At 35.6% G+C, this 12,839-nt stretch overlaps 1 protein-coding gene across 1 annotated transcript; it reads right to left on the bottom strand.

The window, feature by feature from the left end:
- Positions 1-3,372: 3,372 nt before the first annotated feature.
- LOC106761718 (ABC transporter G family member 40) lies at positions 3,373-9,740 on the bottom strand. The gene is made up of 21 exons (XM_014645287.2): positions 9,415-9,740; positions 9,216-9,336; positions 8,941-9,114; positions 8,695-8,854; positions 8,511-8,587; positions 8,345-8,398; positions 7,566-8,240; positions 7,163-7,479; positions 6,905-7,065; positions 6,701-6,804; positions 6,469-6,613; positions 6,295-6,375; positions 6,050-6,174; positions 5,601-5,933; positions 5,184-5,474; positions 5,005-5,088; positions 4,784-4,917; positions 4,465-4,692; positions 4,178-4,349; positions 3,795-4,049; positions 3,373-3,633 (listed from the first exon to the last, which is right to left on the bottom strand). Exons 1-21 carry the CDS (start codon positions 9,738-9,740, stop codon positions 3,373-3,375), a joined length of 4,278 nt encoding a protein of 1,425 aa, XP_014500773.1.
- Between the last annotated feature and the right edge of the window lie 3,099 nt (positions 9,741-12,839).

Below are 12,839 nucleotides of genomic sequence, written 5' to 3'. Positions count from 1 at the left end.
TCAAGTTTTGAACTGTCTCAATTGGGTCATAATTTTTGAAAAAATGCACACATTTTACCCCAACTGTTAACTGATCTCAAACGCGTTAAGTTTAGCTGACGTGGTATGCTGACGTGTTGGCTTAATCCTTCTTGGTCCTCGTATTTGTGTGAAAATCTCAGTTTAGTCCTCAAGTTTTGAACTGTCTCAATTGGGTCATAACTTTTGTAAAAATGCACACATTTTACCCCAATCGTTAACTAATCTCAAACGGCGTTAAGTTTAGCTGACGTGGTAGCCAGAGNACATGCTGACGTGTATTNTTTAATTATATGAATTATTTTTTAAAATAAGCAGTGTTTCACGTGGCACAATGCCTATTATTTAGTTTATTTGAATTAGGGATTTTATTCATCTCTATAAGAATCAGGGATTTTACACAAATTATCTCGTCTGCTCAAAAAATAAAGTCACCGGAAAACTCGCATAACCAGTGCAATCAGTCTCACAGCCTTTTCTGCAAATGAACCAACTTGGTAACTTATAGGTTCATCACCAGCCTTTAAGCTATTTATTCCACTAATAGCAGAAGATAATTGTTGCACATTGAGATCAGTTAGCGATTGGGGTAAAATGTGTGCATTTTTACAAAAATTATGACCCAATTGAGACAGTTCAAAACTTGAGGACCGAACTGAGATTTTCACACAAATACGAGGACCAACAAGGGATTAAGCCAACACGTCAACATACCACGTCAGCTAAACTTAACGTCGTTTGAGATCAGTTAACGGTTGGGGTAAAATGTGTGCATTTTTACAAAAATTATGACCCAATTGAGACAGTTCAAAACTTGAGGACCGAACTGAGATTTCCATACAAATACGAGGACCAAGGGAGGTATCAAGCCTATATTTTTATCCAAAAGTTGGTGTGTGAGTAAAACTTAACATAGAATATTTACAATTTTCAAAAACTAGATTTCGTCCACTTCATTCTCATGCATTCGCACTTATCTCAATTCCAATTAGTCTATGATTACTCATTGATTAATCATTAAGTTCAAATTACTTGAATACTTAACAAGCAAAACATATGTACAAGGTCAAGAGTCTTAAGATTACTAAGGAATCAATGTCATATCCTTATGTAAAGTTTCATTAGGTAATTAGTTTCAGTTCTAGGTTATAAAAGATATTTTTCAACACCTGAACAATCAAGTTATGAGTGATCTAGTCACAATAAGCAGTAAGTATAAAAATCAAATACTAACATTGAAATGAAAAAAAAAAACATATGTATTAACAACACAAATACACAATAATTCAAGTTATTATATCTAATCTCAACAAATAGGTGTCCATGGTAAAAAACTTAGGATTTACAAATGGAAGAGTTAAGGAAGAAATTAAAATCATAAAGAAAAGAAAGTCATTTTCCAAGGTTCTTAGTGGCTGCTCCACACTTCAATTATGCCTCTCATTTGTATCTTTACCTTTAATTCATAGCTTATCTTCTTCCTCTTCAACCCAAATTTCTGATGTTATTTAACGTGGTTGGTCCTAGGTTTGACGTTAAATTGCAAATTGACATTTGTTGTGAGAGTGTCCTAAATCAAATTTTTTTTAAAATTTAGAAATAACGTCAGCGTCCTCATATTTCTCTTTCACATTTGTGTCAAACTTTCCACTAAAGTGCAACGAATGAGCTAAATTCGTAGGAGAAAATTCTTCAACCCATTTTACTTCATTTTCCATTATGATGCTCATTTAGGTTAAAGCTTTCATTATTCCTGATTACATTTTTTTTAAAATTGGTGTTTTCACTCACTAGCCATTTTTGTGTGTTATAAAAGTTGCATTTTTAGTTTAACCTTAGTTTTATAAACTTTAAATTGTCATAATTTTTAGCACAGACATCGAATAAAGACTCTTAAAAAATGAAAGTTATTGAAAATAAAATAACAAACGCGATGGCTATTGTTTAAGAGTTTTTCTTTTTCTTCAATGTTTTGAAATTTTCAAAAGTCCATGATTTAAGATATGTTTTTTATTTTATTAGTATTTTTCAACCACTTTCTTATATTTATATTTTTATTTTAGATACTCATACTATTTTTAAAAATCGTTATGTATTATTGTATTTTATATTAATTTTTGAAAAAAACATCAACCAAAAATTAAAAGAATCAAATCTATAAATTATAAACAGACCTCTATTGTTCCTGCAACATACATCACTTTGAAGAGACGTCAACAACTTAAAATAATAAATGTTAAGTGATTTTCTATCTTGCAAAATATGAAATACATTAAAAACCCTAGCAGAAAATATGATTAAATACTCTATTTTCGCTTATCAGCACAGCTATTGCCAAGCGCCATCTTAGTAAAGTTGGCTCAATGAAAGGAGATCTCTTTGTCAAGCTACGGCCCAGCGCCGCCTGACTCCGGCGAGCTACCGCCAGACGCTCCTTGCTCCCGTGTATCTCGCCCATCGAGACAGCTTGCTCGCCCAGCGGCACCCAACTTCCTTCTGCTGTGTAACTCTGATTGCTCTCTGATTTTAAAAGTTTTTTTTTTTTTTTTAATTCAAATTAGGTCTAAGTTCAAATGAAGTAAACGGGTATCGTGATGAGATTAATTTGAAGCACAGATTTAGATCCAAACCAAACCAAAGTTGAAAAGTCCAAACAAAGGCAAAAACCTTAACGTGGTAGTGAGTGTGGCAACAGGATTTGGGTGCTCTCGTTTGTCGCAGCACGTTGACATGGTCACAATGAGCGTCATTGGATGTCCAGTGTTTGAGGAAATGCGTTGTCGGTTAAAATCCTTTCTATATATTTTTTACAATCATTGATCTTTTGACTGAAAAATTTATTGTTCTTTTACCGTGTTATTGATTTTCTTTCAGACTATTCTTGATCAAGAAAATCGTACTGACTATATTATCAGTAGAAGATGTTTTTTCTTTAAGACTTCAACCAAAAGTCTTGTTTAAGTATACAAAGTTTAACACCGTTTGAACTACCAACTTGCTGGTAAGATGGTGATGATTTATGATGCAGTTTATGAATAAAACTAAATTTAAGATAGAAGATCGAGACAGAAATTTAAAAAAGTGGGAGATAACCGTTGATAAATTATAAAATAAACAAATAAATAAATAAAATTGTGTGATGCACAGAATTGGACTTAATATTATGCTGTAAGCATGTATAAAAACTCATCATACATACATTTTTTTTTAGTACAGCCTACAAATTGGCTGGTGTTGCACACAAACTATAGATATAAACAAACATTACAAGTTTAGAGAGAAATTAAAAACAAGGGAAAAAAAGTGGGAAAATACAAAGAATATTTGAGGTTGGAAAAATCTATCTCTATTTCTCTATCTCTTTTGGAAGTTAAAGGTCTTGATTGCAACAGCAAAAGTAAATGCAAAGAGAACTGCAATGCCAGCAACCACAACAGCAGCAACTCCAATGAAGTCATGTTTGATTCCATAACTGTCTTCTACGAAATCTTTCACAGTCTTGTGTTCAAACGGCATATTTTCCATTATATCTCCAAACTGAGATCCAACCAATCCATATAAGGTCCAGGCCACTGGGCATGCCCAATAGTACCATCTCCACCAAATTGGAATGCTCTGTTCAAAATAGAAAACAATGTTATTATTATTAATATTAATATTATCATTATCATGCATGTACATCTCTTGAAATCATACCACATGTTTATGGCTCTATATGCATGCATATATCAACGTATTTGATTTATTCAAAGGCAGGGTGGCAACAAACAACTTACAGGTCTTGAAACAACAAATCCTGAGAAGAGATTCCAAATTGCATAAAATGCAGCAGCCACGATGGCAGCAACATGGTGGTTTGGTGTCACTGCCACAGCCATCATGCCGTAGAAGGTGAAGTACAAGAGTGTGAAGTACATGAAAAATAGATACCAAAAGAATTTCTCTGCAGTCCAATCAAATCCGATCATGGCATAAACTATTACACCATATGTCACCGCTTGAAAAAAGATATAAGGTAGCTCCACCAGAATCTGTGACAAAAAGCACGCAGTTTATTTGTTGGTTGGTTACTTAACTTAACATAACCAATGTGATTCAAACAAAAGTACTAGTAACATATGTCTGTAAAATAAATGATGCTGATGTTATGTTATGATACCTGTGAAAATGCATAGGGTAAGGCAGAATACATTCCGGCAGCTTTTTCTCTGTAGAAGACAGTCCTTTCAACTGCCACCACTGGCTGTACGGAAGAAGAATTTTGTACTCCAAGGAAAAGAACAGCAGTATACATTGAACCCAGAGCATTCATCAGATCTCCTCTTGTTGAGCTGTGAAAGCAAAATAGGAATCAGAACTATAGTGGAATTTGGAAGTTGTCAAAGCATATATGTATATCATGCAATTTACTTTTGGAGAGTAATCATAAGATTTTATTTGACTTACTGTTTTCCTCCGAGGTCCCAGAATATAGTTCCAAACATTATGGCTATGAAAGTTGTGAAGAAAAATCTCACAGAAGTGTATGGTGGATTACGCCAATATGACCAACGTTGTTTCCATAAGCAAGCTTGGCATTGAACCAAGAAGGACTGAGAGTATTGAGTAGGGAAATAAAGATCCTTTGAACCGGGAGCAGGCTCACCCAATTCTTGTATAAGCTGCTTGTTTCTCCTGAAAAGCCATGAAAAACTTACTTAAGCATTATGAAAATCAAGAAAATAAACAAGAGTTAGTAAATTCCTGTCCACTTGCGTTTCCGTACCTATATAGATCAGAGTTCTTGTACAGGTCAGTGAAATCAACACCCAAACTAAGCTCTTGAGCTGTGGTTGTAACTTCCAACATCCAAGTAGCAGGGTTATATCCATCTTTGATTTTGCTAACTCCATCAATGCTCTGAACAGTGGAAATTATTGGGAAAATTTAGTATTTACTGTGAAGAATGATGGTCGTTCTCATTTTATTATTAGAGTATGATCTTACCTCAAAATACTTGATCAGATGACTAGAATGACGTCCCAGTGGCCCGACATATATTTCCTGTCCTCCACGCTTCATTAGGAACAACTGTAATCACACCAAAAAAATCATGTTAGATTCAAGCCTACGGGGGGAGAGAAACCAAGTAAGACACGTCTTCGTTTGTCCTTGTCGTCACTCACCTCATCAAATGCTTCAAATATGTCAATGCTGGGCTGATGGATGGTGCACACAACAGTTCTTCCGGTGTCCACAGTGTTTCTGACTGTTCTCATGACAATAGCAGCAGCTCTTGCATCTAGCCCAGAAGTAGGCTCATCCATGAAAATTATGGACGGGTTAGCCACCAATTCAACCGCAATAGTCAGCCTCTTCCGCTGTTCAGTAGAGAGGCCACTCACACCTGGCAATCCAACCAGCGAGTTCCTTAATGGGTTCAGCTCCACCAATTCCATGACTTCCTCAATGAACATCTGCANCCATTTGTCAAATCCAAAAAGTTCGAACAATCAGCTTCTATGAAGATAAAGCCAGCTATCTCAATGAAAAACTTAAGCTTAAAACGCTTTAACATTTTTCACAAGTCCTTACTAACTAACCTTTCTGGTTTTGGAATCAACACTTGAAGGTAAACGTAGCCATGCTGAGTATACCAAGGATTCGTAAACAGTAACATGAGGTGAATGGATATCATTTTGCTCACAGTATCCAGAGATACGAGCAAATGTTTCTTGCTTCTTAGGGTACCCAGAAATTTTGATGCTTCCATCAATATATCCACCGGTTTTCCTACCAGCCAGAACATCCATCAATGTAGTCTTACCAGCACCACTTACACCCATCAAAGCTGTGAGAACACCAGGCCTGAATGCACCACTAACACCCTTCAGAAGCACCAGTCTGTCCTCTTGTATACCTTGATCCTTCATTTCCTGCAAGTCGAAATCAAGGAAGTTAGAAATCTAGTTTTTTCTGGCTAAAGAAGTGTTAAAATAGAGACACTGTTAGACACCCAGAGGTTAAATTTATAACACGGATTGTGATTTACCTGTGGCATGTCAACAGAGTATACTATTTCATCAAAGGTGATAGAATGTGGTTCAAAAGGAAGAACCATTCCTTTTTTCTTTCCATGGCTGGACTCCACAACAGAACCATCTCTTCCTGAACTTTCTGCAGGACATTTGTAAAAAATGTTCAGTGTCTTGCAATATAATTCGAATTGCTAGTGATAAAGGAGTATGCTTGTCGTTTCACTTTCAAGACGAGTGATATATAAGCAGCATTACTCACCTAGGCGTGGTAATTCAACTTCTGTGGCGCTTGCTTCAGTATCTGGGTCTTCAGCTATAAATGCCTGTGGCTTATCAAATGCTGCATTGACATTCAGAGGCATACATATTAGTAAGACCTCGAATTGAATTTATGAGAGAATTTTAAAGTACAGATGAGATGAAAAGTACTCACGGTCAAGGTATTGGAGAGCCAAACCAAACAACACGTTGAAAAGGAGCACAAACCCAACAAGTGCCCCAAAACCTAGCCAAAACCAATATGAATCTTTGAAGAACGCGCGAGAGTCTAGATACTCAAGTCCTAAATTGTGGGTAGCCTGTAATTAATAGAAATGAAATTAGAATCACACTTTGCTTATCCAAAGAAGCATACAAATTCTTAGGTTGTGAGGTCAAGAAATTACATTGTGCCAACTGTTTCCGAGAAATTCGTTGGTCATAAGAGCATTCTGCCCATACATCAACGGTGAAATCCAGAAACCCCAAATCCACCATTTTTTAATATCCCCTGTTTCATTGGAAATGGAACGAAGAAGGTTAGCTTATGTTTTCTCATTATTAGAAATGCAACAATTTTTTAATCGCGTGCTTGCTTGAATTGAACTTACTCTTTGACAGAATGAAACCGCCCAATGTAAGAAGCGTGAGAACTGCAAAGGATCCAAAGGTATTGGCGACAATCATGTTTCTACCTAGTGCTGCAATGGCTCGGAATAATCCAGAAGCCATCTGACTGATAAATAACAGGATGAGGTACTGCTTGAAGAGCCTGCGCCAAATTCAAGAACTCAGATCATAAGTACGATGCAAATTAGTAGAAGCGGCAACATTCACAAACTGAAAACAAATCAAACTAGTTTCTTTACCTCCCGACATTTGGATCAAATCCAATCACATAGTAGGTCAGGAATACCCAAAGAGCAACTTCTGCTATAGTAACGGGAATCTTAAGAATCCACGAAGGAATAGCATATGCCCAAGAGGGAAAAAATAGAAGATCTCGTTGTTTGTAGAAAACAGGAAGCTTAGCAATGGTCATCGAAATCTCAGCCATTCCATTAAACATAATCGTCATTATTGTAAAAAAGATAGCACCAGCATAAACGCCCGCATCATCAAGATCATCATGGTGCATCTCCGTTCGGAAAAAAAGCGTCAATGCAATCAACGCCATGATGAAAAGCTGAAAAGCATCAAGAGCAAAACGGTAATTAAAAGTGATCATCAAATGAATACGGTGTGCAGTCAAGGTAGAAGTCAAGCACCAACCTGACATAGCTTGAAGATGTAAACAAATGAATTCCTTTTCATAAGCAAGTACTCTCTTGAGAAGTTAGCCTTTAACAGCTCCTTCTTGTTGATACCAAACTTCTTAGTGGTCAATGCAGCAGGGTGGCTCTTAGTCTTGTCAAATGGAACTGCAAGCTCCTGTCCAAGTTTCCTACCGATATGGAATGATTGAAATGCCTCAGCAAATTGAGTAACCGTCACAAATCTGTATGGTTGATCTCTGCGCACCCAGTACTGTGCTTGATCTTTCTTGGAAGTCACTTCTTGAAGGAAGTCAGCAGCACCTTTTCTCTCTGGACATCTGAAACCCATGGATTCAAAGAAGTCCAGAATATATTCACGAGGGCCATGATAAACAACTTGGCCGTCGGAGATTAAGATAATGTCATCGAAAAGGTCATAAGTCTCGGGTGCTGGCTGGAGCAAAGATATGACGGCAGTTCCATTTAGAATGTGGACATATTGCCTGAGAGAGCTCACAATCTGAAATGTGGTGGAGCTGTCCAACCCTGTGGAGATTTCATCCATGAATAAAGCATTTGCAGGTCCAACCAACATCTCTCCTGTAGTAACACGCTTCCTTTGTCCTCCAGAGATCCCACGCAACATCTCATCCCCCACCATGGTATCAGCACATATATCTAACCCCAGAATCTGAAATGATAAACAGTTGAAGAGTTCAGTATCCTGGCCTTCGTAGCAATCTCTAGCACATGTCATCACATAATTGAATTGAACCGTGTTTGTTTAAGCATTACCTTCATTGTGTAATCTGTCACTATGCTTGACTCCTGGCCTGCAGTTGCAGTTGCCTGTTATATCAAAAGATTATAATCAGATACAATCCAAAGATGGAATATATATATTTTGCTTTGGTTTTTCTATTTTACTGAAAAAGGATTAATAAAAGCTTATTTTGGTGACCTTCATGTAGACATCAAGATCTGGGTCAGGCTTGATATTTGCTGCTTTCTCTCTTCTAGACAACTCAGATAGCATGTCTGCAGATTCAAAGAATTAAAGGATGATCCGTCATCCTTAGTTAGGCTGCATAGATGTTAAATTAGATTTTAAAAAGGTTAGAGATAGGTGGTGAAGGGAAACTAACCATAACGTGATCCAACACCTTGGCACCTTGCTGAGAAAGCCAAGGTTTCCCTCACAGTCATTTCTCCAATGTGAACATCATGCTGGCTGATGTAAGCAGCAGTTCTCTGAGGTACAAACTCGTTCAGTTCGTGCCCATTGTAAGTCACTTTTCCTGATACCTGAACAACAACACATCGGTATCGATATTAGTTTTCCTTTCTTTCTTTCTCTCTGTATCTATATATAGTAAAGAAATGTGATTTACCTGAAGACTTTTATCAAGTTTTCCTGACAGGGCCAAAAGGAGTGTGGTCTTTCCTGAACTGGGAGGACCCAAAAGCAGTGTCATCCTGCGAGGTTTAATAATCCCGCTGACATCTTTCAGAATAGTAACATGTTTCTTTCTGCTGGGGACGATATGGAGTGCGTTAAAAAATCCCTGCAAGATCAAACAGAGAAAAACCGTGTTGACAGACTAATTGCAGAGGAAAACAGAACAAAGAAACTCAATTACAGGAAATGGAAGGAGCCATTCAGTACCTCTATGACATTAGTAGCAGAGTTGATGAAAGAGGGCAAAGCTCTACTTCCCACAAAAGCCTCTGCCTCAATCTTCAGGTGCTCGTATCGAACTTCAATAGTGGGAATATCGAGTCCAACTCTGTAAAAAGCAGCAAGTGAAAACAGGAAAACAATATATATCAAGTTGATACAGAACTGTTAGGAAGAGGTAATTCACCTGTCAATACGCTCCTTAAGCTTCAGCAAGAATCTCTCGTTGTCTTCTTCAGCCACTTTGACCAACCTCTCAAGAAGCTTCTGTTTATCTTGGAAGCCAAGATCAGCCACGTCGATTTCGTTGGCAGCTCCATGGGATGCTGTCAGCAGACCTTTCCTGAGACGGTTGTAGGTGGGGAGCTTCTCCAGAGCAGCCCATTTGAGAGCTTCTTCGTCATCTTCTTCCCGTGTAGACCTTGAGAATACCTCCATACTGTTGTTCCTCCAAACCGTTGAACTTCTCGATCGCATACTGTTACTTGCTCTGTATATATCGCTGTTGTCCATTCTCTCAGATTCTCGCGGTTACCCGCCACACCGCACCACCCTGTTTCTCGTCTCTTCTTCTTGTTGTTCGTGAAACCAAACACCACTGTCTGCGTTGCTTTGTGATGAAGGTAAAAGAATGAAAGAATATGAGAGGGAAATTCAGTTCCTTTTTCTGAAATGAGTAATAGGGAATGGGAAAACCATGTCTCTCTATTTATACTTTTGACGTCAAAACTAGGCTGCCATTGCTATTCAAAAGTCAAACCTTGAAATCAAATATTAAATACCGCCAGTCATTCATACCACCATTTTCCTTCTTTTTTCTTTTCTTTAATAACAGAAAAAAAAATGCCAAACACCAAATCTTCCTTTAAGTTAATAACTGTCATTTTTACAACATCTTAAATAACTGCTAAACTGTCACCAAAAAAATTACTGCACTAAACACTATTCAACTGTTATTAATTAGTCGCCAGCTGTAAATATATAAAAAGAATCAAATTAAGTTTATCATGTTATTAATACATAGGATCGTCATCTATTAAAATACCCTGTAATTAAATGCATATTAAATGTCGTGCTATTTTAATATAGACTAATGATTATAATTTTCATAATTTATTAAATGTTTCATTGTTTATGTGAATTATTTTTGCTAAATAATTAATATTGTTTAAAACCCACGGGTCATGGTTCTCTCCAACTGTAACTTTCACGTTATCTATTTAATTATCGGTTGGTACGGAAAATATAGAAAAGAATAAAATTTTGTTAATTATGTTATTGATAAATACACATATAGATCATCGTCTAGTTATCTTTTGTAATAAAATGCCTTTATTAAAAAAATCAATTTAAAAGCTAACAAAATTTTAAAAATATATATAAAAGTATTACTCTTAATTATTGGATTAAAATAAGGCGGCTAAGCACTCTAATTCACGTTGGGGTAATGATTAATTATCCTAACACTAGTTGACATGTTAATAATAATTAAGCAAACAATAATTGAGAAAGGAAAATAAAAAATCATAAATAATGTCATTCAGAAGATTAGGATTATCCAAAAAAATATCCATTGAAGACTTTGGAGCCTCCAATTTCGGGCTGTAAAATTGAAAGATTCGAGACAAGACATGACACCATATTAAAATCAAGACAGAAAGAAAATCGTTTTTATTAAAAAAACAAAACAACATAAAATTACCTAACAAATTACATCATCAAAAACGTCAGTGGAAATTTCCATTTCTTAATATTAATTAAAAGAAAATAAATGCCTGAAAGTTTGAATCTCAATAGCATTTCCATTTCCGAAACATTGGCAACTAGAAACGATCAAATCCTTGACTTGACTCTCTGGATGGATGAAAATTTTAATGAAACCAGTCACTGAAATTGATCGGTTCTTCATTTGTTGAAAAAAAAAACATTAGTCCTTTGAATTTTAATGCTCCTAATTATAACTAAGACAAATTTCACTTTTTTATAAAAGTAAAGAAGAATTATGAGAAAAATATATAAGTTATTAAACTTATCTTTTATATGGGGCCATTTAGAATTGATTGGTGTTCATGAATCTTGTGATCACAGCATAGCATCAATGTGTATGTGTTTTTGAAATTGTTTATCCAGAAAAAGCTTAAATAGTAAGGCTTCTAGATGGAATAAAGTAGCAGTATACAAAAAGCAGCCAACGAGGTTGTTTGTTTAGGAAAAAGGTAGGAAAGAGGAAACCTCAAGTTACCATTTAGATGCCACTCGCAAAATCAATAAATAAAGTGATTTTGGACTCCTTCTCTCTTTTCTCTATCCTATCTCAATTCATTAATCGGATCGGATTCGGTGGCTTGACCAATGACCGTGTTTCTATTTTAAATTGCTCTTTCTTCTAGATGATTTATTTATTTCTGAATAAAATATTCATTGATTTGGTTCTTAGCCAAAAAGTTTTAAAATAACATGCAACCATTCTATAATTCTATACACACAATGAATACAATCATGTTTCTGTTTTTGACCTGACTCCTAGGGTATGCTTAGTGATTTCTTTTATTTTTTTAGTACACCCCAAAGGAGACTAGACTACATTGGAAGACCTTATGAACAACTAAGGTAGGAAGGTGGGACGGGAAATTGATACTAAAATATTGTCCATTGTCTTTGCCACCTCTTTTGAACCTTTTTTCTAAGACTAGTGATGCAAGGGTGGCATGTAATTTGTGGGAGATTCATGGCAGATCAATCACACTGACATCACTCTCAATTCAAAACTTTAAGACAATGATGTTGGAAATCCAAAAGTGAATTCGAGTCTCGTATTGGATAAAAATGAGAAAATAAAACGCTATATAAAGATGAAAGACTCATTGTCTTAAGGTTTTGGATAGACAAATATCAATAATATTTAGTTCAATCATATTAAAGATTGACATTAATGAATTTATAGGTCTATTTTAATGTTTAAGTTTAATCACGTAAAAACTTAATATCACTTTCAATTCAAAATCTTAAAACAATAAATTTACATGTTTTTCTTTTTAGACGGTGTTTCATTTTTTGTATTTATATAATGTAGGATGTACAAGTCTTTCCTTTTATAAGATGTTTCATTTTTTTTATTTATCCAATGTAGGACGTAGACTCGTATTTTTATTCTTAACGATTTGCCATGTGTTGCTTGTTGTAACTTGCCATTTGTGATTTTGTTTTGTTCTTCAAAATATTTGTTTAACTCATTCTTTACCTCATGAGTATCAACAAACCCAACCACACACAAATAGAAACTTTATTATGGTATACTGCATTAAACAACAATAAGCAATAACAAAATAACAATGTTGATAAGTGTGTTTACTACATAGATAAGAACAACATGGGTCAATGTTCTCTCTAGATGAATCAGGGACATTGAACCTGGTTGGACAAACAGTTGATTAAATGCCAACTTACGGTAGCTCCGAAGTCCAAACTGAGAAACGTGATAAGCCACCTTTAATTCAATGCTTGCAAAGGGATCATCACCTAATTCAAAACTACCATTAACATCATATCTTTTTTCTCTTTCTTATATGTATTTTACACTATTAGCATTCACTTGAAGGCATATATTATATT

Source organism: Vigna radiata, chromosome 5 (assembly GCF_000741045.1).
Source record: "Vigna radiata var. radiata cultivar VC1973A chromosome 5, Vradiata_ver6, whole genome shotgun sequence".
Taxonomy (NCBI): Eukaryota; Viridiplantae; Streptophyta; class Magnoliopsida; order Fabales; family Fabaceae; genus Vigna; species Vigna radiata.
Note: the sequence above shows the minus strand (reverse complement) of the source record. Positions and strands in the feature narration are given on the sequence as shown.